The sequence below is a fragment of the Micropterus dolomieu genome, linkage group LG13 (genome assembly GCF_021292245.1).
Source record: "Micropterus dolomieu isolate WLL.071019.BEF.003 ecotype Adirondacks linkage group LG13, ASM2129224v1, whole genome shotgun sequence".
Lineage (NCBI taxonomy): Eukaryota > Metazoa > Chordata > Actinopteri > Centrarchiformes > Centrarchidae > Micropterus > Micropterus dolomieu.
The window spans coordinates 4,028,271-4,053,669 of record NC_060162.1 but is presented as its reverse complement, the minus strand read 5'-3'; the positions used below and the strand labels follow the sequence as shown (position 1 = coordinate 4,053,669).

Below are 25,399 nucleotides of genomic sequence, written 5' to 3'. Positions count from 1 at the left end.
CAGACGGTTAATTGTGGTTTTAAACTTTTCTTTCTGGTCAGAACAAACACTTGATGCCAAACATCACTTAACAAATCTGAGGTAGAGCATTCAGAGCTATGATAAAATCAAATTTCAAGGTACAAGGTAGATTTATTTGTCACAATACAACAGACAGCAGAGTGAAATTGAGTTCCCTTCTGCAACGTAGCAGACAATATACATTAATATAAAAGCAATTGCAAAAATGGTTAACAGAAATAAACTATATTCAATGGAGCAGGATGAATTTGAGTTTAAAAGTCTGATAGATATTTCAACAAACATGCACAAGTAAAATTAAGTAAAATCTTTTTTCAGTCCCTTTTCCTTACCCAAAGAAAAATCAAACATTTATTAAACATTTATTGAACGTTTGTTATATAGTGTTAAAAACAATATATCAGGATAATTAGCATTTTGTTTCATTGCCCAGCCCTAGAGGATTAGCTGCGTTTCTCTGTATTATGTAATTATAAACTGAATACCTTTGGATTTTGAGCTGTTGGCTGGACAATACAAGACATGTGAAGGTGTCACCTTGGGCTCTGGGAAATTTTGATCGACATCTTGCACTTTTATCTGTAATTTTATCAACCAAAATAATCGTTATTTGCAGCACCTTGTATATAAATCAGCACAATTAAAGACCAAATCTACATTACAAAAAGCAACAGATCATTCAGAAATGTACATATCTATTGTCACTGTGGGTCTGAGATCTGACATGTTGGGTTAATATTAAACATGTATGCATGCAACATTTAGTACACAAGAAAGGATCCATAACATTTCGGGACATTTCTGACCACTGACTGGCAGGTGAGGTAACGTTGGTTATTGTTTTAGAGAATTGTTATGATCCCCTCCAGTATTCCCTGTGTGAAAACGTGACTGTGACATAGATTTTGTCAGCATATCAAACATGCATGTCTTTGTTTGGATGGATATTGGTGCACCTGATGAAGCAGATGTCTGGGAGTCGTAGCGGATATGCAAAGCCTAAACAGAAAGGACAAAATTCAACCCTGGACCTTCTTGCTGTGAGGTTTTTCTCCATAAACTATATTCAATGTACAGCATTTGTTCTGTGCTGCATTAGATAGCAAGAACCTTCCCCAGTCATCAAATGTCCTTCTGTATTTCTATAATGTTATACATATTTACAACTATAATATATGTTCAGTGTACAAAAAGTGGCTTTATTGAAAGTGTGTTGATTCTGATTCTGTATTTCTGACAGAATTAGCTTGGCTAACTACTCCTTACCTGAGCTGCCTCACTTTACAGCATTTTGTTCCCCCGGATCATGAGAGCATTTTTAGAAATACCTGCAGTAGGCAAACTTGTGACAAGAGCCGCCATATCATTTATTTTTCTGCAGTGCCTTCTTGCATTGGTGAATCTGCACATTGTGGCAGCTGTCAGGCAGTGACACACTGGCAACACAACTGAAAGTGCCGCAGCAACATGTCACAAGTGCTTAGCACAGTCTACCTGTTCACAAAGTGTGGCAGATAACCTGACATGCGTGGCACCCACCGCCAGCTGTGGTGTCATTTTTAGGGTCGCTGTCATTTGAGTGAGTTAAAGACAAGTTGGCGTTAGTGGAAAGAAGAAGGCCTGGAAGCTGAACAAGTTCACTATTGTTTATTTTGTTTTATGAGTGCACGTGAAATTCTTATTTACTGAATGCTAAACTGTCTCTGGAGCATCCTTTCCCCTGGATCCAGGCTCATGTTAATTTATTTAAAAGATATTGTTTCAGGTAATAATTCCGATACATTGCTATGAAATGACAGTTGAACTAGGAGAAAAATAAGATCATGTTTTTGGGGGTCCATACTTTCAATTCAATTCATAACAAAAGTGCAATGAGATGCACCGTACTCTCTGTAATATTACTAACAGAGACTTTGCATGTAATTTGTAATATGACTTGAGACTTCAATAATTTAGTTTCCACAGATGTGCAAATGTATACTTTTTCCACGAGATTATGAACACTCAAAACTGACATATTCAGCAGTTGCATGATGCTTTTGACTGAACTCCCTATGAGCTTCATATTTCATGCTAAAAAAGGTTTGCGCATCTGGCTTTATCCGGTTTTATCACCAGTTTACTGTAATCTTGTGGTTTAAGTTAAAGATACAATTTGAGAACTATCTGCATAAGAATGAAAGTGCTGACAGTGTTTCCCATTTATAACTTTTATATACTGATGTTACACAGTTGAAGGAGTGAAGGTTATACCCTAAAAGACTTAGGCTACTCAGGGCGAGACACCAGTCTAAAATCATGATTTTGTTTCAATCTGTCAGTTTTCAGGCTTCAAGTTATTTTGCAACTGTTATTCACACACTTTAATAAAAATGAACAACGCCATCTTGAATAATATATATTAACGTTATTATTTGTCTATTTTGTACCAAGTTTGATAACTGCAGATTGCTTACATTTCATCTTCGTTAGCATTTTCCAAGTTAAGGTTTGACCAGTCTTTTAAAGTTCTCCATATTGAATCATATATCGTTTGAAAGCTTGTTTTCAAGAGCACAATGTCAGCTAGTCCATATGTCATATATAGATAAGAGATGTGTTCATGTGGCAAACAGTTAATCTGTCATTTAAAGTAATTTTCCTCACCCTCCAAGGCAGTAACATCACCATAATTCTACACAGTTTTTTAGGTTTTAGATCAAGACATTTACATATATATTGTGAATAAATCCATGAAAAAACATTATTTTGATAACCCATTCTGTAAATGTCTGGCCATTTGGTAAATTATCACAATAAAACAAAAAAAAAATCCATCTGACTCTTATCAATGTGCTGGAAAATAGATTTGTGTTATATGCAAATCAGTGCATATTAGGAATACCTCATTTGCATATTAAAAATAAAAAATAAATAAAAAAGCTTCTATTTATGTTTACTTTGAGCTTGTAAAGTTTTATTGTGATATGAGTGAAGTTGGGAAAAATACTTATTTGAGTCTGACCTTAATGGGCCGTTCAGACAGACTGCGACGACCGCACTGCAGAGCTGTGAAACCCATTAGGGCCCATGTCCACAAAAGCGTTTTTTTTCTGACGCCAGCTCTTTTTTCAGTTCATTGCAATGGGAGCGCCGCGTTTTAACTAGCTGGTAAAAACGCCAGGAGCGTGACGAGGCGCTGAGCGCTGAGCTTTTTTTCCCAGTCGCCCAGAGTTGAAAAATGTTCAACCTTGGGAAAAACGCTGCGCTCCTCACTGTCACTTTTTACCCAGCCGTCCAATCACAGTGCAGGAGGGGCGGGACAAACACCGCACCGAGCACATCCGATCTTTCCTCGCCGACAAAATATCATGAACCCACGCACGGACAGTCTGTGCTCTCATGTTTCAGCCTTCAGACTTTGTGGTGACATTTTTAAATTCACTCAAATTAAGTTGGCTAACTTACTTGCAGCACATTGTCTCCAAGGAAATTATGTGTCATAGCAACCACAGCGTCTTGAAAAACACTGCGCCTCCAAAACGCACCCTAGCGCACCCTAGCGCTCCCAGCTAGGCGTTTTCAGAACAGCAGGTGGCGTTTTCAGCTGGTAAAAAACGCTTTGGTGGGGCCATATTTTCAATGGCTTGCATCACCGCGCACTGCTCTGCGACCTCATGCACACTGCGGTCAAAGTTCAAAATTGTTGAACTTTTGCGCTGAATCCAGCGGCCAGCACAGCGCAAATAGCTTCCTATCTGAAAGGGCCATAAGTCAGAATAAATAGATCATTTAATAACTGTTTTTGTTATTTGGTACCAAATCGTTTCTAAAGAAAAGTAAAAATATACCACTTTAGAATATTTAGTTTTTGTTTATTTAATTTAAGTTTAGCCTAAGCAAGAATTTCTCCTGGTTATCGCCTCCTCTACTTTGATTCTGATATGATTGTTGTGTTATGTGGCTCTGGGAAGGTTCTCAGTTTCGCTCTGCCGCTTGTGCCGCTCTACCGCTTGTGCCGCTCTACCGCTTGTGCCGCTGCAATCATAAAACAAGTTGTTACTGAGCATGCGCGCGAAAGCGTTAGGACGCCTTCATTTATGTCACGCTGTTTGCCGGAGGGACCCAGCGTGGGTTTGTTCAAACGGGGCGCGGCGGCAGCGATGAACGGCCGCTTAGGGTGAACAAATCCACGCACACTCTTGTTTTGTCGCACGTTTGGTGACGTCCAATAATCGACTCGCTCTGAAGTCTCCGGGGCCGAGGCCTAGAGAGGGAGTTATTTTTTTTTTTGCTAACGCTCACTCTTAACATTTTTTGTTTCGATGCCCAGATATCGGCGCCCGTTTTGACCGACTGCGAACCGATGAAGCACTTTATCCTCTGATCGAAGCGGAAACGGCCCGAAACGTTAGCCAGCTAACTGACAGCTAACTGCTAACTGCCAACTGCCAGCGAGGAAGTGAGGAACGAAAAAATGACATCTCGGAGGTAAGAGAGGGTTTAAGGGGGGCGGCCGTCTGGAAAGCAATGTCCGCTGATTATGTTCGCTGAGCTCGCTAACTTTAACTAAAGTCAGCTGTTTTTGAATGCTGGCATGTCCGTAAACAAGCTCCGAGTGTGCCGACGTTTGTGGAAAAAAGGTGCTGGCAGGGGAACAGCTAGCCAAGGAGCGCTTCATTTAGCATACACCGGCAACTTAACGTTAAAGCCTCACCAGGAGATGTTAAGTTAACACCGTTAACTTGTCACCGTGTGATTGCAGGTGACATGTCGTATATAACATATTAGAAACTAAAAGTAGTAGACTTACACTGTGGACAGAGTGACAACAGTATGTAAACAAAGCACAAACAGATCATTTAAGTAAACATTAATTAAATAAGTTACCACGAAACCTCCCTCAATATCCTGAAGACGTGGAGAGAGGTCAGACAACATGCAGTGTAAGGACAGTAATGAACAAAAACAGGGCTGGCTCAGTCTCCTGGAGGATGAAGATCTGGATCGTGTCTAAATGAAGCACAGAGACATGAACCAAGGCAGGTTTATTTGTAGAGCGCATTTCAACAACAAGGCAATTCAAAGTGCTTTACAATAAGAAGAATTAAATATCGTAGGAGGTTTGATTGGTGTGAGAGTTGGGAAATCACAAAAAGGCAAAACAAAGGAAGGTGAAAAGCCTGATTGTTGGTAACTCGTTATAATTATGGTTAAACTAATAGGTTTACTTGGTAAATTAACCTCTTTTTATTTTCTGTAAAACTCTTTAAATATAGTTCCCTATGTTGCTTTTTATGTTTTATGTACAGCACTTTGAATTGCCTTGTTGCCTAAATATGCAAATAAACTTGCCTTACATAAAACATAAAAGCAACATAGAGGCATATAAAAAAAAGACATTTAAATACAATTTTTAAAAAGAGTCTTTTGATTTGAAAAGAGTTTTTTCATTTCTCTCACACCAGTCAAACCTTGTACGATATTTATTTATTCTCAGAATAAATCCAGATTAGGTAAAAACAGTCAAACAGCGTAGAAAAACTTCATTCTACCTGGCTCTGTTAAGACAATCAAAACACCGACCCAGACAACGGAGAACTGTACTAGAGGTTCTACTTGGCCCTGTTAAAACTTGGTCTGACTACTTTTGAGACAGTAGGCCGCCAAGGCTGCAGGGTTTGCTGAATGAACGTAGCCTAATGCTGTTGTGTTAAGAATAACTTTATTTCAGCTGCAACCGCAGTGGAACAAGTCAGGATGAAATCTAAAAATATTTTATCAAGTGGTATGTATTAATATCCAACTTCTCATCATTAACACTGGGTAAAGAAGTGGTGTGTAGCTCACGTATAGAGGTTAACCTCAAGTTAACCACGAACAAAACCTGCTCAGAGCAGTTTATAAATGCAGCATAGATTGCCATGGCAACAGGCCTCGGGTAACACCCATCCACCTTTTTGTAGTATGAGTTATTCAGCCACTCATCCTCTTTATTATACAATATTTATTTCCTCAAACTGACAGACAGTCCTGGGAGAAAAGAGCGGGAGAGAAAAAGATGAGCTGGTGATCCCGCACAAAGGAGCCCTTTATATTGAGAAAAAGTGAGAAAAGCTTGAGGAGGAGTTAGCACATGTGAAATGTTTTATGCTTGTAATAATCTTTATGTTCAGGTCTGTGTGTGTTCTGTTACCTGGCTGCAAGACAACGTTCCCCTTGGGAACAAAGAAAGGTGTAGTAGTGTGCAACTGCCATGCATATTGTTTTTTGTTGGTGTTGCTTTTTCAGAATTCTTTAAAATAAAGTAGCATAAAGTAAATGCTCCAAAGAAGACTTAAAGGAAAGAAAATGCACTATAAAGTCAGTTGGGAGAGATTTTGGACCCAGCCTTTCACTCCACACTGAGGCTGATCACCGCTTTACTCCTCTTTCAGGTGGTTTCACCCCAACATCACAGGTGTGGAGGCCGAAAACCTCCTGCTGACTCGAGGAGTTGATGGGAGCTTTTTAGCGCGACCCAGCAAAAGTAATCCAGGAGACTTCACCCTCTCAGTACGGTAAGTGTGAGTTCATGAGATGATACAACACAGAACACACGACAACAATTTCAATCCTCCTAAATAAAGTTTCTGGTGCTGAATGAAATGAGCACCACTTTAGCGGCAACTTTGAGTGTTGGCTTCATGTTTTTACATCGGCCTCCCCTATTTTTAAAGTATTCTTGTTGCTTCCACTGTTAATCTGTGTACATGTATGAAAGGCTTTGAAAACACGACTCTAAATGAATGATGATGTTGCTCTGTGTCTGCTGCATGTGTGACTTGGCAAATGTTTGCTTACACATTAGACATAACAATTTTATAAGCTGATATGATGTCCCAGTGTTGAGTTTTCAGCTGGCTCTAAAGCTGGCTCATAAATGAAACCAGCATTATCCAAAGGAGGAAGACCAACCTTTTAATAATAATAAAAAAAAAATGTTTGTGGTTTCTTCTCGGGGCCTGTCGAGTCATACATTTTTAAGATGAAGTATCATTAGCTCAGTTTAGCTGATGTAGTCAATGTTATATTTGTAACAGTCTCATTCTTTAGTGGTACAATCTCTCATTTCAGCATATTTAATTCCGATGGAAACAAAATAAGTCATACTCCTCTTGTTGAAACAGACATTTCCACAGGGAGACCCGTCCCTGCTGCTTCACATGTCTCTCTTTGACTTAACCATAAGTCATTCAGAGTTACATGCAACTGAGCTTCAAGTTCTCCTTTTCTATTTCCGAGATAATGGTGGGTGGTCACCTACAGTGACTCAACGCAGTCTATGGCGCCTATCTTGTTTGTGTCACAAAAATGTGGTGTTGTCTTTTGAGATCTGCATTTGAAAAGGTTGAATCTCAGCACCATCGCTCTGCCTTTCAGAATATTTTCACAGCTTTCTTTTTTTTTTTTTGTCTCTCACTTCTTACAAATTAAAGTGGTGCATGTGACTGTGTTGAACTATTTATCACTTTGCTCATTTTAATCACAATACATACACACTCAGAAGGGCTGGAGTATACAGCACTAATTGAGATGATACTTGACATAGTGGTTTAGTTTTTACTAACAGGAGTCTGTTTGTGTCCTTCATGGTGATGTTCTCGCCCCTGATGGCAACATTTCTCTAAATTATTGTGCTTTTTGTTCTGCAGGCGAAATGGAGCCGTCACCCATATTAAGATCCAAAACACAGGAGACTACTATGATCTTTATGGTGGGGAGAAGTTTGCCACTCTGGCAGAGCTGGTGCAGTATTACATGGAGCACCATGGGCAACTGAAAGAAAAAAACGGAGATGTTATTGAGCTCAAGTATCCACTTAACTGTGCGGACCCCACCTCAGAGAGGTGAGTGATGACGGTGGATGTTATATTTTCTGAACACTTTACATTATTGTGGATTTTGCAGCTTTGTAACAAAGACAGAAGCTTTTATCAGCCAAATTAAATAACCAGATTTAAATTCCTTTTTTTATTGTTTCAGCCCTACTTCGTAAAGATTTCTGTTGCTTTGTTTAATTGTCATACTACAGTAAAAGGTTTTGTGCTGCAGCTGATTATTAAGATGTATTTGAGGGTATTGTAGTATGAAAGCAAGTAAACAAAAGCGTTTTTAATATCACCACAAATGGCTGTGTGTTACTGGAAATGGGTCTTATTAATTGCATTAACGTTCATTTACAGACACACTTCTTCTAAGAGCAGCAAAGAGGTTGATGCAACTCACAGCTAAACATTCTTGTTGCAACATTTTGCCATTAAAACCAGCTGCATACAAAGTACAGATGGGTAATTCTCTGAGGCAGGGGGTTTCTGTCAGAGAGTCTGAGACTGTGGACGTCCCCTCAGACAAAGCCTCCCCCTTAGTTTACTTGTTTAGTTTCGCTAATAGATAGCCTAACATTGCTGTTTGACATAACCTTAGACTAACTAATAAATGCCGTATGTGATTGGTGCAGACTCTGGGAAAACAGTAAAATTCCTCAAAACTCATTTTTTAGCTAATGTTATATTTTTTTCACATCCATTCAATGAGTCTTCCCTGAAACTGTTTGGAGGCCTGCCTCACACTTAAACCTCTGCTCTGAGGTGAGAGACTTGATATGCAGAACTGAAGTCAAAATTTATATTTAACCAAAAGAAACATATAAGACATTGGACGTGGCTCTTTTCTCCAGAGTATCACAAAGCTATTAGCGACTCAGTCTGTCACTCAGGGCTCACGTTCACTGTGTCGAACAAATCACCGAACATGCACCGTTGCACCACACATTGGAAACTAGATTAAAATCCGGGATTGTCAAACTATTTGAAATCTAATGATTACTGATGCAACAGTTATATTTATGCACAATGATGCTATCCCGTCCCTGATATTGTGTCACAGCTTGGTCTCAGGCAAGCAACACAACAATGCAACCACTCCATATACTTACATATAACAGCAACATTATAAACTGTATATGTGTGGCATGGCACGCAGTAACGCTAAATGTAAGCCTATGTATATATCAATCTAGAGAATATCATAGATATAGATAGATAGCAGACCAATGTAGTTGAGTCACTGCGGTTAAATGTTAGCAACCGGAATCAGCTGTATATTTGCTGTCTTGAACAAACACCTTGTTCGTCCTGCAAACAAATGTCTTGAATCACTCACTCAGTGTATCGCTCGCGACTGACTGTGACGACTGACTGTGATAACGTATAACGTTCACGAATGACTACACTACAACAAAACCTTTTACAATAAACAAAAACATAAGCATCGGGTTATGTAATGTTTCTGACCCTTGATTAATCCCACTGATTAACTTCATGTAAACAAAGGGAGAAATGCCATTAAAGTAATAAGGCACAAGTTTATCCCAGTCACGATTGTACACAGGTGTTACATGAAGTGGATTCTTTAGCGAGTCAAATCCAGTCCTTACATACAGTATTTTTACTTTTACATTTTTCTCAGATGGTTCCACGGACACTTGTCGGGCAGGGAGGCGGAGAAGCTGCTGACGGAGAAAGGGAAAAACGGCAGCTTCCTGGTGAGAGAGAGCCAGAGCCACCCGGGGGATTTTGTCCTGTCAGTCCGTACAGGGGACGACAAGACGGACAGCAGTGACACCAAACCCAAAGTCACTCACGTCATGATCCGCTGCCAGGTAAACACACTCTGCGTTTCCCTGCCTTCATACATTCTCTCTGTTACAGCAGGAGATTCAGAAATGGAGACAAGTTTAATAAATTAAAACACTTTCTGTGATGGTGTGATACTGACTGATACAGATTTTATGAGCTGCTGTATCCCTACAAGGATCCAGATGTTTTTATGGCGTTTCTCGGGATTAGGATGACATGTTGCTTCTTTAGTTTGCAACTGGACAGCCAGTGATTTATTTATTTATTTTTAATGTACATATTCATTGTCTTTACATGCAACCAAGGAGCCGTGGTACAGTCATCTTCCTGCACCAAAGGGATTTCTTTGTTGTGATGAAAAGCTTTTTATTAAATAGAAACAGAATAGAAAATGACCTCGCACATCTATAACGTGAGACAGGTGCGTCGAAGGGGGAAGAAGAGGTTAAAAGTTGCAGAGAAACTCCTGGACACTGTCTAACTTGCAAAAATACATTTATAAGTTGGCAACGTTTCGGTACTAGACCTTCATTAGGCAAATAATTTGTAGCCTATTTTTTGTCTAGACTAGTACCGAAAGAGTGTGCAGAAGTTTCTTTGCAAATTATTAAATAGAACGAAATATGTAACGACACTAAAAGAAGGGCAACAGACAATAAAGATATAAAGATGTGTAAGGAGGCCTCTGAGAAGAGTTGTGCAAAAGCAAAAATAAAGCAGAGTAAGTTTAGTCCTTGACACCAGTCCATGTTTTTAGTTCCTCCGCGATATGAGGCTAAAAATGCTCCGCTGTAAGGAATGTCAGGCCTCAACTTCAGCAGGATGTGGTTGTTCCGTACTTCCCAGATTTACTATGTTCAGTCGATAATTCATCCTGAGAGACTGTGTGTAAAGTGTAATCTAAGATATTAAAGAGTGTTTTCTGGCTGAGCATACACATGCGGGAGGATGAGAGGAGAGATCGTCAAACAAAGGGATGTGTCCTTTCTTAAAAAAAAAAAACTGAGCTGGAGTTTCACAGCTTGTTGTTTGTTCTAGGTTCTTCTTTATGTTTCCACTGTGTTTTTACAAACTGGGACGCCTAGACAAACGTTATTTCCATGCAATGTTTGGTAGACGAGTGCAGTCGTGGGGCAGACAACAATGGATAAGTGCGGCTAATATTGATTTTTCTGTCATGTTTACACATAATGACTTTTAAACGTCAGCATCATTAAAGTAATGACACTCAGTCGCAGTGGGAGATCGACAGTCTGGCACCAGACCAGCTCCCACCCTCCTGATCCGACTCTCCAGAGCCGGCTGCAGGTGGCTGCCCTGAAGGACGCATTAGCGGCGGCTTGTCCCGCTCTGTCTCTGTTCTGACCTGTCAAACCAGCCCTTTGTTTGATTCTCTCCTCAGTCAGACTGGGAGGAACGGACAGCGTGATGCAGCGCCATCATTTCTGAGTATATTTTGTTGTTTTTCTCGAGAGAAAATAAAATATAAAAACGAAGTGGCGTTTCATCACACTGCTCCGCTAGTTAGTAGGAAAATAGCTTAATACTGGAAATGCTACCCAAGATTGTGGAAAATAGATAGGCTACTCCATCACTGCTGGGAAATGTAATTTAACTAGAAGTACTACAGTGCAAACGATCCAAAGGACAAGACTTCCATTTAGAAATGTCTGTTTAGGAAGATTTAGTGCTGCTTACATTTTGTAAGTTAAGGAAAATCTTTGTTTTCCCCAAGAGGCAATTTGTCAGCGCACTAAACAACACATACACCATTCACACACAAAATAATTTGAAATTAACAACAACTTCAACATCCTGGCCATAAATAGGTGTTACTACTACACTGGGGACATGTTATATGCCATTTCAAAAACGTTTATTTGTACAATAAGAAAATATGCAAAGCGATTTAAAAATAGAGGAAACAAATGTGCATTGTCCAAAAAGTAACAGGCTGCTGACTACTGCATTATATTCTGTTATATTTTTCAATTTATGAATTGTCACCTGCCAGCTGAATTTTTTGTTTCTTTTCTGAGAAATAGACCACCCTTAATTGGAATAGAAAATGTCTCCAGAATGCAGGAAATTAAGTGTTAGTTCATATATTTCAGCATTTCATATTTCTTCAATAGTCTTTAAAATCTTCACCTCTTGTTTTTGAGCATCGTCAGGGCTGATCTGAGCCCTTATGTCCCCACCACTTTTTAAATAACAGCAAGAAGAATAGGGGCAGGTTTCTTCCTAAAGTCAATAATTATTTAAGCTTCCAGGAACTCGTCCCTGAAGTGGAGAAGCATGGAAACAAAAGTTGAACCTCTGACAGCGGCTGCACTTTTACGGGTCAATAAGTTCCCGTACTGGAAGAGGCCTGACACCGATCAACATTTAACTTAATTTTATTAGTAAGACATTCGTGCTGTAAGGAAAAGCTTTGCACTCTAAGTACAGTCTGTCCTCTTACTGTGACCTCAGCTCTCAAACACGCACACAAAAAAACTATGGCAGTAGCTTCTGTGTAAAGGTTGTGGAAGGGGAGAAATCAAATTACTGATCCATTGCAAGAAAACATGGATTTACAGTAACAGTCACAGAGCATGTAAAGATGTCTTCAGTAATATCTCTGAGTCCTGGCTTCTTGTTCCGATTGTCTTATAATGGTGAGACTTTGTGTGTTGCACTTGTCGCTCATGTGGCTGTGGCTTCTTCTTTAGCCTGACCTGAAGTACGACGTGGGTGGAGGGGAGAAGTTTGACTCCCTCACCGACTTGGTGGAGCACTACAAGAAGAACCCCATGGTGGAAACGCTGGGCACTGTGCTTCAGCTCAAACAGGTACCTCCCATGTTAAATTTTACCGTTAGCTAAATCATCATGTTCCTGTAATTTCTGTACTGACTCCTGTTCTCCTCCCCAGCCCTTGAACACTACTCGTATTAACGCCGCAGAGATTGAAAGTCGAGTTCGGGAGCTAAGCAAACTAGCAGAGGCCACAGACAAGGTCAAACAGGGCTTCTGGGAAGAATTTGAGGTGAGTGACGTATTGTTCAACTCTGCAGCTCGCCTGTGTGTTCTGTGTGAATTCTTTACCATACTCGGATTTAACTCTCCTCTCTTTCTTTCCCTCCAGACCTTGCAGCAACAAGAGTGCAAGCTGCTCTACAGTCGCAAAGAGGGCCAGAGAGCAGAGAACAAAAACAAGAACAGATACAAGAACATTCTGCCTTGTGAGAAAACCCCTGACAAGACTTTCACTATAACAACCTTTCAGTTTAACAGGCTTCACCTGAGGGGATCTTGAAAACCTAACTGTACTGTTTTTGTTTCTGTTTCCAGTCGACCACACTCGTGTGGTGCTGAATGACAGGGACCCGAATGAGCCAGGCTCTGACTACATCAACGCCAATATCATCATGGTAGTATCTGCTGTCATGGTAAACTCACTTCATCCTCAGGGACACACACACACACACACACACACACACACACATATCACTGGTGTGAATGCTGGAATATTTTTCTACGCATGAAACTCTTTATTATTATTCTGCTGCGTTTCTTTTCAGCCTTTCCACATTTTTCAAACATTGAAACTTAATTCACACATCAGAATATTCAGCTCAATTAGGACATCATTGCTGTTGGTTTTTCTCATCCATAACTTTCAAACTTTCCAAAATATTCCACATTTTCCAGGACATTTTACATTAAATTTGATGGGCTGAATGTTAAAAATTAAACTCTTAACGACTCATTCATACTTTCAGCAAAAACTCCACTCAAATATCTAAATATTCGACATTCTCAAATCTTAAACCTTTCAAAATATTCAGATTTGTTGAATTAAAGTTATAATAGGAGTCAATGAGAAAAACCTTCAAACTTGCTCATTCATACATTCATGTAGAAACTCCATTCAAGCTTTAAAATTTTTACAACCACTGGGACTGTTATTACAATTCAATTGTTTCATAGCTTTTAGACTTTTTACACAATCACAGTAAAAAATTAATGCAATTTTCAGACCCTGAGATTTGTGTGTTTTGGACATAAGAGCGGGTGACATCATAGCTAGAGTGCAGAGGAGCTGTAAAATCTTCTCTTAAAGTTGCCCACAGTTTCCCCTCCACATACATCATTTATACATCAAAACAGAGGAAAATGTCAGACATATAACTATGGAATCAAACAAACTCACAGTTGACACAGTCATCTTCAAACTGAGTGTCCAGAAACGGGACATGTCTTTTGGAGTCCGGCCGATTAAATGGCGTGCTGATATTATCCGCAGATATGAGATAATTGCAGCTAAATTGGTATCTGTGTCCATAACAGCCAATAAATGACAATTTAAAAAAAAGGAAACAGAGAGCTGGATAATCGTATTATGAGTGTTGTTGTTGCAGAGTTTGTCCACCAGAGGGCGCTCTGCAACTCCCCTGTTGGCATCAGCTCACATTTTTAAAACGATAAAAAAGTTTATTTTTAAACTGTGTCATGTTATTTTGGTGAGTTCTCATTACTACACAACAATTTTTAGGGAACATTTTTGTGTTTTTAAAAAAGGAGGGGGGAAACCAGAATATCAGCCGACATATTGGATTTTAAAATCCTCAAATATCAAAAGTGGTTTCGGTCTTAAAAATTCAACATCAGCCGGGCTCTAATTTCTGACCTGCTCTAATTCACACAAATCCCCCACACTTTTTAAAGCATTTTTCAAGTCTTATCTCATGTATACTCTCGGCTAAACACTCCATTGAAAATTTTACAATTTTCCGTATTGTCCATACACAATGAGTTTAATTCCCATTCATATTTGTAAGACCAATTTCCACTTTTCAAACCCTTCATACTCCTGCTGCTGCTGCTTCATATAAAGTTAAGCCACTAATGTAGTTTAGCTCCCACCCATTAGTGAAAAAGTCCAGTTTAGCTCGTAGCCATTATTCATAATCCTTCCTCTCTATCCATTAGTCAAGTAATGCAGTTCGGCTTCTAGCTTACACTATATATTGCATCCTTCTGCTCATTCCAGCTTTCCAAACAATTCATACTCCTTCCCCCACTTTTTCATGTGTTTTCAGCTCTTATATAGAAATTCATACTTTCAGTGAGAAACTCAATTTAGACATTACAATGTACCACATATTGGTATTGTTCAATTTGTAGTTTAGCGTCCGCATTTCAACATCCAGAATTCACACCGCAATATGTTCAGAATTTGCCTTCTATAGTTCTTCCTGTGCTTGATGATATGTATGTGGAGAAGATTCTGTTCTGCTCAGTCAATTTGTGCTCTTGTTTTCTGTATTTCTGTTCATTTGGAGAATTTAGCTAACTGTTGTCTCGATCTGTGTGTGTGTGTGTGTGTGTGTGTGTGCAGCCGGAGCTGGACTCTAAGTGTAACAGCACCAAAGTGAAGAAGAGCTACATCGCCACTCAGGGCTGTCTGCAGAACACCATCAGTGACTTCTGGAGGATGGTGTTTCAGGAGAACTCTCGAGTCATTGTCATGACCACCAAAGAGGTGGAGCGAGGAAAGGTGAGCAAAACGATGACATACTGAACTGTGACTTAATGTCAGTCCAGCATAAAACCATGAATTCTGTTTAAAACCATTTGTTTTGTAGTGTTCTGTAAGCATAGTGTGGGATCACATCAGCACCTTTTACATTTTCATTATCAATGAATCTGTTGATTAGTTTCTTGATTTTCTTTATTCTTGAATTGTTAGGTCTATAAAATGGCCTGTTTTGTCAGACCAACAGTATAAAAACCAAAGATGATCCGTTTACAATCACAGAAGACTAAGAAAACCAGCAAATTATAATTACATTTGAGAAGCTGGAACCAGAGACGTCTTATCCCTGAGAACTTTTTGTTTTTCTTCGGTTTTTCATTTTTATGGTTTGTAATGGTGACCAATACAGCTTGCCTAGGTAAACTGGAAACAGTAATCCAATTTGTGTATCATAGCGTGTTTAGTAGTTGCTAATTTGTCCCTAGAAGGGCTTTTAAAGAAATAAAACGGGGAGGGAAAAAGAAAATGAGAAGAAAGTAATAAGTAACAATAAGTTACAGTAGAGCTGAGTGAGATGGACTTTCTGTGATTGAGTTAAAGTTTCAGCTCTACTCATTCAAACATGACAAAGTGAGTGTTACTGTGTCTCAACAGAGTAAGTGTGTGAAGTACTGGCCGGACATGTCGGCTCTAAAGGAGTACGGTGCGATGCGCGTTCGCAATGTCAGAGAGACGGCTGCACACGACTACATCTTAAGAGAACTCAAACTGTCCAAGGTTGGACAGGTAAGTTTTAATGCATACTTATTAACCTGTAAATTAAAAACTGCTAAATCCAGTTCTTTAGACAGGAGCAAACAACATGTCATGTTGTTCGCCAGCTGCACTAAACCAATGCATGTGGTCTGTCCAAGATTATTGCTGCATGTGCTCCTCAACATGTTTTTTTTAGTAAATGTGTTTGATTTGTTTTTAGATGTGGAATTTAAAAGTGATTATGAGTTTAAGCTGTCAGTTGTTTTTAAACCTTGTTTTAATTTCTTTTATCTCTAACTGTTCATCATCCAAAAGCTATTTTTATTACTGTATCAAACTGATTAAACTGGCCGATACCTGCACTCATTATCATCCTAAATGACAGCAGATTTAATCTAAAACCATTACTGACTACCGTTAAATATATATTGTTATACTTTTAGAAAATGATGCTGCTGAATGACGAAACCTCTGACAAACTCTACCCCGTTCTCCTTTAAACACTGGTCAGATTCTGAAATTTACAGTAGAACCCCATGTATGTTTCTGTTTCCTTCATTAAAAGGAAAAAATAAAACTTCATCTAAAACAACACGGTACTGGCTGAGATAACATGTATATAGGATTGTACTCTGCAGGAATAATAGGATTATACGTGACTTTTTTTTGTTTTGATACCAGCATTGTATATCGGTCACCCATGCACATCTGCATCAGCCATTGTAAAAGGATTGGTCATCCAAGCTTTATTTTTTTTCCCTGCCAGTTTCGACAAGTCCTGCCCTACTGTGCTATGTAGAAATACTCACATTTACAGTGAATGTATCTGACTAACAAGTACTGTGTGTATCAAATCCTTCCTCTGAGCCATAGAGCTCCATTGTTGTCCAAAAACTATTAAAACCATCAGTGAGGCTCACTGCTGCACTGGGTGACATGTTCCTTAATCACCATGAACACAGACACTTTAGTTCATTCTGACTAAGTCCCACAGAGTCCTGCCGCCCGAAATACTCACTACAGCACCACATGTGGATCCATCCGCCGCTGAAAATAGTCCCTAATAAACACACATTTATTCCTGTATGAGTGATGTTTGTTTAAAAACTACAGAAATTATGATGTGACCTGACAGAGGAACTACTGAGCCACGCTGGGGAGGTTGGAAAGCACAGAGAGACGAACTAACACATTGTTGGTTTTGGTTGTTTGGATTTGTTGATGACAATAACAAAAGTATAGAATATGGCCACCCGTATCGTCGCCATATTGAAGCTCTCTGATGATACAGCGTATGTTGAAAGATGTTCTTGACTTGCATGATTTCAGGGCAACACAGAACGTACAGTTTGGCAGTACCACTTCAGGGCCTGGCCGGATCACGGAGTCCCGACTGACCCTGGCGGTGTACTCGACTTCTTAGAGGAGGTCAATCTGAAACAGGAGAGCATATTGGACGCTGGGCCTATAGCAGTACACTGCAGGTACACACACACACACACTCTCACACGCGCTGACACACACGCACACACACACACACACACACACACACACACACACACACACACACACACTGTAATCAAACACTTAAATAAACGAACCATAAATCCTCTCTAACAGACAACATAAACTTTCTCTTTTGTTCTTCAGTGCAGGGATCGGGCGGACAGGAACGTTTATAGTGATTGATATCCTGATAGATGTGATCAGAGAGAAAGGTGAGTCTGCATGGTGCTCACACGTGTCATTTTAAAGATCTTGTATTGAGATAAAAACCAGATTAAAATTTTAACGACACTTTAATTTACACTTAGCCACATGTATGCATCTCTGTGGGCCAGATCACAAATCTAAACTATCTGTTTTTCCTGGGCTCTACTCCAATTTAGAGAGTGGTGGTAATGCACCCGAAGCTCTGCCTAAGACACCAGAAGAAGAATATCTTGGGCAGTTTAGTTTCAACAATAGTTTAGCAGCTAGCTAACAACATCTATAAACGTACACAAATGAGACAAATGTTTATCATATTCACACACTCTCTCTCAGGCCGCTGTATTTTAGACATGTATAATGTTGGTTTTCATAACTTTTTATTATTTGCCCTATGGTATAGCTATCCGATCTCTTCAAGACCCATGCAGTGAGTTAGTCTCACACACATGTATTTGAATATCTAGTATCTGGCTGGTTTACTTCAAAGGCTATGCTACCAATGCGAAGGGTGTTTAAGTGTGAAATATTGTTTTCACGCTGCAGGGGTGGACTGCGACATCGACGTTCCAAAGACCATCCAGATGGTTCGTTCTCAGCGCTCTGGGATGGTGCAGACTGAGGCGCAGTACAGATTCATCTATATGGCTGTACAGCACTACATAGAAACATTGCAGAGACGCATAGAGGAGGAACAGGTGTGCAGCAGATAACGCCACACTTTTTCATTGTCGCTTTTTTTTTATGCTCCCATCTCTTAACCTTTCCTGTGTTTTCTCCTCTGCAGAAAAGCAAGATTAAAGGGCGCGAGTACACCAACATCAAGTACTCTTTGTCTGACCTGAGTGGAGGAGAGCAGAGCCCGTTGCCTCCTTGCACTCCTATTCCAACCCCCACCTGCACAGAGTAAGTAATGCTGTTAGTGAAGTGCTACTGCAGGAGTCTGGTCACCTGTTTACATTTAAATTACTTTTTTGCATCCTTGTTAAGAAAGCAGTCAGTAGTTCCTCATGAAAGTGTTTGTTGGCAGGATGAGAGACGACAGCTCCAGAGTGTATGAGAACGTGGGCCTGATGCAGCAGCAGAAGACATACAGATGAGATTCACCTTTGACCCTTAGTTCCAGGTAAATGGAGTAACATGCTGCTCATCTAGACAGAAGAACCATGCTGTATATCTAAGCAATAGCTCACGACAGGCCGTGGTATGCACTTATTATAGCACAGTTAAGGGGCGTTGTTTGGCAACCTCCTTAATTGTGATATAATACGCGTATATCACGGCCTGAAGTGAGCTGTTGCTTTTATAAAACGGTTACCAAGTATGGCAAAAAGAAAGTAGCCAAACAGAAGCACTACAATTTGACTTTATTTTATTTAATCAGTAGATATTTCTTTATGAATACAAAAAGTAGTTCCACTAGGCTGCCAGTAGGGTACATAGCGTTGCTAAGTAACATACATCAAAGGCTAGAATAATATAACTATATAACAATAACTATTTATAATTAATTATATTTATAATGGAGCTGTTTTGCAAAGTGGAGGAAGAGAGAGAAAAAAGCGAGGGACAAAGAAGAAAGTGTCCAAAGTATGGGATTATTTCAAGCTAAAGAAACTCTGTAATGTTACCGTCCGTCCACCGTAAAACGAAACTTATGTCGCCTCGGCAACAGCACGACGGCAGCTGAACAAAAAGCAGCCGGTGTTCTGCCAGCGGACCACAGACAAGGGAACAGCAACTTTAGCATTTAGCTGAAATCATGATTGATTGTAGAGTTGAAGGCTAGCCAAAGTAAGCCACAGTCCTCAGCTGTAAATGTGCACATGTGCGTTTGTTCTGCTTTTTGGGCCGTGAGTTGTAACCACAGTCATGAGTTAACTGGCTGTCGGGGAGCTGCACCTTTTAACGCCCCTCCAGTTCTCTCTCTAGCTCAGACAATCCCTGCTACCTGCGTGTGCGAATCCATGCTTTCACCCATATTCTTTGTCTTTATTATCGCCATCTTTATAATAACAAACAGCTGTTTCGTGTGCAGGATGGCTCTTTTCCCGTTTCACATTTCCCGTGTGTTTTCTTGACAAAACGTGGTTTGGAGATCAGCATCGGGTTACACAGCTGCTGTCAGCTCCTGTAGTGTGTGTGTGTCCCCGTATCCGATCAGTCACGTAGTGTGAACGCCTTCAAGACTGCAGTCGAGTAGTCTGCAGGAGCCTTTAGTATAACTTGTATAGCACTCAGGTGATGTTTGTGTTTGTAAAGCAGCTGTCTAGTTGCTGGTCTGATGTGTGCTGTATGACACACTATGAATTTCCAAAAGGACTAAAAAGGATCTATCACCAATAAACGTGCACAGCGGTCGGGGGAGGGGGGTAAAATAAGAATGACTTTATTGGCTCATTCCACACTGGGGAAATTCACGTTACAGCTGCTCCAGATACAACGCAAAATATTATAAAAGTTAAATTAAGAGTTATGTGTGCACTATATACACCTTTTACATACTGATGTGATTGATATGGAGCATTGCACGGGTTGCTGCAGGAGATACGAGCATGGTGTAGAAATAAATTTAATTGCAAAGGACAGAATGTATATAGCAGGATAGTTTAGCGTTAATATTGACTATAAAATTACGGCTATAGAGATACTGTACACGTAATAATTCAGTGTGTATAAGAAATAATATGTGAAACTGCACAGATTAAGTATAAAATTACAACATTATGTAAGTATTGGAGAATTTACAGTAAATAATGTTTCTATTTTTTTTCTCTCTGTCTCCTTTTAGGATCTTGATACCTGACTTTTTTCTCGCCAGCCACACCTTGACGCCTGAGACTTGACCGTAATGACATGGAACAATGGAAAAAACACGCGGAAAAAAAACTACAACACAAAAATGTGAGAGACCAGACACCAGGGTCCTCCTGTTCTCGCCCACCTAACATGAACATTTGCCATCTAGTTGAATTCTAAACCACTGTGATCATCAAGAGCCTTTGAGAAGCCTGACAAGCTAAATCCCCTACTAAACCACAGTTTGGGTTTAGTCTTTGTAAATCTCACCCAAACAAGGGCTGCAAACAGCGAGCACTCTCCTCAGAGGGTTAAAAACCTAGCTAACCTTTGCTCATCTCGTATCAAGTTTTTATTTTATTTTTTTAGATTTTATTAAACAAAGGAGGATTATGTAGATTGTTTGTAGGCGGAAGTTTTCTGACAAAGGCCTGTGCCAAAACCTTGAATGATTTCATCCACATTTCTCAGCCAATTAAAAGTCTCTGTTTGGTGGTTAAGCCTTCAAAGCAGCGGGAGACGAGACCTTAGTTGTGGACAGAAGTGGGGCAAAAATTAAACTGTGTTATATAAAGTAATATTTCTGAATGAAGAACTATTGCCATTGTAGTGTAATACCATATTTACTGTTTATTTTTAATCCACTGACTTCTAAACGTGAATTCCTTTTTTTTTCTTTTCTGCACTAGAACTGCCTCGAACACAAACTTTAATCCAGGATGTTTGGTGTGTGAATTAACTATTTGTTGTTGTCAAGTTTTAATATGCTTTTTGTTTGGATACACACAGTGTCTGTTAGTTAACCATTCCTGAGCTCAAGCCGAATGCCCTTATTGCTGCACTTTTATTTAGCAGCATAACAGTTACAGTCAAGCCTTGATTCACCTGGTGGATTTATAACTAATCTAATCTGGGGGTTTAAAGAGGAGCTTTTTGGGGAGGGAGGGGGGCACATGTATGATTTTCGCAACCCCCTTCACCTGCACTTCTACGTCAAAGTCAGTGTGATGACATTTTAATATTTCAGGGGAGTCTGTTGTGTATCTCAGTTTCAGGCATCGCCACAGATGCATGGCTGCCAAAAAAACTTAGTTTTTTAAGTTTTTTTTGCACAAGTGCATATTACTTTTTTCATTCTTTCTTGTTTTTTTGTTTTTATTTTTTTTATTTTTTTAAGACAAATGCCTTTTGTGTACCATTGCCTATTTTGAGCACCACATGTACTTAATTTTAAGAGTCACTGTTTTAAGAAGCAATCCCACATCTCGCAGCTTTGGCACTATATAGTCATTGTTGTTAGAGATTGATGGCCCTGTGAAAGTCAGCTGGATTCAGTAGTTTATACCCAAACACACACACGTATACAGGTTGATATACAAGAAATTTCCTCACCTTTCTGTTAGTGTTAATCAAACTAACCATTTAAAGGAATAATTAGACATTTTGGGAAATTTGCATATTCACTTTCTTGCAAAGAGTTGGATAAGAAGATACCACTCTCGTGTGTACGCTAAATAGGAAGCTACTGCCTGCTGCTGAGTAGCTTAGCCTAAAGACTGGCATCTACCTGCAACCATATTTAGCGAACATATATGAGAATCCAAACCTTTTCACTTAACTCTCAGCGAGAAAGCAAATAAGTGTATTTCCCAAATGTCTAACTCTTACTTTAACGTCATCTTCACAACCAGCAGCAGTGTTTAGGGAAGTCTGATGTTTTGTATCTGTATTAACCTTCTAGTGAGAAACCACAATGCTCATTTCAAACATGTGGCCTAAAGTGTTTTTCTGTTGTCAAGCCTTCTGAGCGTCTGCACACTTGCTTGCTATCACTACGCCTTGAGAAACTGCAGTCTTGCGATTGAACTTACTGTAACAGTGCTGACTCAGAATCTCTCAGTTGAGAAAAAGAAGACGCGACTCTCCTCCTTTGCCTTGAGCGATAGTTCTCAACAACAACCACTGATCCAGGACTGAAACAGCTTCTCTCTGTAACATTAAAAATCATCAAATCAGTGTTTTTTTAATGGGGGGGCTGCTTCCTCCCACCGGTGGATTCTGCCAACACCTAGCAAGTGTTCTTTGAAATGATTCTTCTCCTCCTTGGTGAACGCCATCCACTGACTGAAATCTTCTGTAGTGTGGTGTACTGTATGCAGTTTTATCGTCAAACGGATGAGTTTGTACTTGTCTCATGTTTCGGGGAGTGCTTGCTTGTGGTATTTGTGTCCTGTGGTGTGTGTGTGTGTGTGTGTGTGTGTGTGTGTTGGTGTGTGTTGGTGCGCGGGGTTGTGTGTGTGTTGTTGTGATAGTGCCGCTGCCCATCATCTATATGTTCTTACTTTTCTTGTTTTTGTTTTCTTCCCCCGATGATAAAACTGCTTTCCATTGGTCATGTAAGCAATTTAGATGCATAGACGTGCCTTCTATGCATATGCCTATGTGTATGTGATAGCTATTAAAAAAAAAAAAAACATTAACAGTGCTCTTTAGTTCCACCGCCATTCAAGAACCTGTAACACTTAAATGTGAATTATTTCATCCTGAACAAAAAAAGGAAAAAACGGTGATCGCAATGCAAACAAACTATATATTTTTTGACATGTATATTGTACATGAGTACCAGGTAGAGGAGAATGTACTTACTAAAACATATCTACTTGCCAATAAGATACTGTCTGTATATTCCTACAGCTTTCTCTCTGTGACACAGGGAGGGACCTCTCACAAAGCTTAAGAGGTTTATTGTATGACTTTCAATGCAGTTAACCATGTTAACTTTCTCAATAACAATAAATGGCAGACTCATGCCACATTAAAACTGTTTGTATTATTATTATTATTTTTTGAATAAGAAAACTAGAAGCGAATAATCTTCAGAAAACGTCCCATGTGCTCGCTGCTGAAGATTTACAGGTGAAACATTTTTAGTAGTTTTAAGTGTTCAAAATGGAATTACTTCGAAGCTCAAAATAGAAAAGTATAGTGAACAGGTGATTAAAAAGAGATGAAGCCACTAGAAATTGGTAAAGATTTGTGAGCATTGAATAAGGATGAAGTGATGAAATGTCAGTAGGAGAAAAGAGTGGAAAGCAGCTGAAATGTTTGTTGAAGTAAGATATGAAAGCAGTTGAAAGAATTGAAGAGTAAGATCAGAGATGTATCAGATCCCCTGTTTAGCGTGTACGAGCTGTTACCATCAGGCAGACGGTATAGGTTATTGCTGGGAGGATGCTGCACCTTCTTATAATATCTAGAGTTTTTATTGGGATCGTAGCTGTTGGTAGTGTTGTAGTCAAGACCAAGACCAGTTCTCCACATTAGATGACACACAATAAAATGTGGAACAAGATCATAGGTGCTTCTCAAACTGATCTGGAAGATCCACATTCCCATTAAAACACCCACATACAACACTTAAGAGCTGAAATCAACGTAAGCATCTTTATTCAACGCTCCTTTTCCATGTTTACCATTGCGGTTAGGAGTGACAGATGTTAATGGAAACAACACATTTTTAATTTTTTAGGGTTATTGGTTGCATTTGAAGCAATACGTTTTTACATCCAATCAAAGTTAGGATGTTAACAAATAAATCAGACAATGCAAAAGCAATTTATTGATATTCCCAAAGTTATGGTCTTGACTGGTCTTGAAATAAAATCCCGAGTCCTCAATGTCCTCCAGACCGAGTACAAATGCATCATCAAAAAGTGGTCTTAAGACCGTTCTCGAGACCAAGACCGGGCTGTTGGCACACCATGAATTTCCAAAAAGACCAATAACTATCTATCTATCTAAGAGATGAATGCACTGCAGCTGAAATGTCTTAAGTGATAAACTCAACTGGAAGAAATGTCAGTTGAAGAGTAAGATTAGTGTAGTTGAAATGTCATTTGAAGTGGAAGCACTGGAGACAAAGTGTGTGTAGTGTGAGTGGTTGAAATATTATTGAACCAGTTTGTCTTCATATTGTTGGAATCCGTTCTCCTCATGCTTCTGCTGAGGCCACAAAGGTCCTAAAAGTTCCCACCAGATCCAGAGACTCTTACAGTACTTTATTTAGTCAGATTAAAAGTAGTTACCGTATGGTTTATTATCATGACTATAAAATATTATTTATAACATAGTGCTTTTTATAGTTACTGTACAGGAAATGGATACCTGCAGTGGAGCTTCTGTAATTATTTTATTTTTTATCAGAAAAATCCAAATCATGTAACCTCAAAAACACAGTGGAAAAACAGTGAGCTGCAGCACACAGCTCTCCTCTCCCTCCAAACACTAGCTACCATCCAGGCAGTCAATGGGCAGAAAGTTGTTACTGTGATGTAGAGACAGAGCTCAGTTAAAACTTTATGGATGAAAGATACTTTTGTTACAGACGCAACAAACTGCGCATGTGCAACTCCCAACAAAGATCATTTAGAGACAAGATGTGTCACTCCATAGCTAAAACAAAGCGTTTAACAGGGTGAAAAGAGGAGCAGCAGCAATGTGGAGTATCAAAAAAAAAAGAGGTGTTTTTTGAAAATAAAACCATGTAAACCTGTTCTGGTACAACCTCTAAATAAGATTATGAAGATTATGAAAATGAGCAAAATACCACCTCTTTAAGCCTAAAAATACAGGAATTACCCACCATTTGTCCGTTGTAGATCTAATCTCTCCCCAGTTTGCTAAATCCCACATATTCCTAGAAGAAATGATAACATGACTTCTGCTGACAATGTTCATCGAGGGACAAGAAAAAAGTCAACGGGTGCATATCACAAGAACTCCTGTCTTTAGAGCGATAATGCTTTCTATTAACCCTGGTAGATAACAATCTCTTATCTGTTTTAAAATCATGTTCTTGCGTTGTTAATTAACTTGACAATCCAACACCTGTCAGAGCAAAGAGAAAGTTTAGAACCATATAGATGACCTAC

The 25,399-nt window shown here is 39.4% G+C and overlaps 1 protein-coding gene across 4 annotated transcripts; it reads left to right on the top strand.

The window, feature by feature from the left end:
• The first annotated feature begins 4,109 nt into the window (after positions 1-4,109).
• On the top strand, positions 4,110-23,292 carry ptpn11a (protein tyrosine phosphatase non-receptor type 11a). Of its 4 annotated transcripts, XM_046066678.1 has the most exons (18): positions 4,110-4,180; positions 4,334-4,491; positions 6,438-6,560; positions 7,695-7,889; positions 9,511-9,703; positions 12,395-12,514; positions 12,597-12,710; positions 12,810-12,906; positions 13,016-13,113; positions 15,066-15,224; positions 15,858-15,989; positions 17,289-17,443; positions 17,610-17,677; positions 18,073-18,099; positions 18,216-18,367; positions 18,457-18,575; positions 18,700-18,795; positions 20,461-23,292. In XM_046066678.1, exons 2-17 carry the CDS (start codon positions 4,478-4,480, stop codon positions 18,767-18,769), a joined length of 1,836 nt encoding a protein of 611 aa, XP_045922634.1. In that variant the 5' UTR covers positions 4,110-4,180; positions 4,334-4,477; the 3' UTR covers positions 18,770-18,795; positions 20,461-23,292. The 4 variants fall into 4 exon arrangements, with proteins under 4 accessions (XP_045922634.1, XP_045922635.1, XP_045922638.1 ...); XM_046066679.1 differs by lacking the exon at positions 4,110-4,180 and having other exon boundaries at positions 4,224-4,491; positions 13,016-13,095; XM_046066682.1 differs by lacking the exons at positions 4,110-4,180; positions 18,073-18,099 and having other exon boundaries at positions 4,224-4,491; positions 13,016-13,095.
• Positions 23,293-25,399: the final 2,107 nt, after the last annotated feature.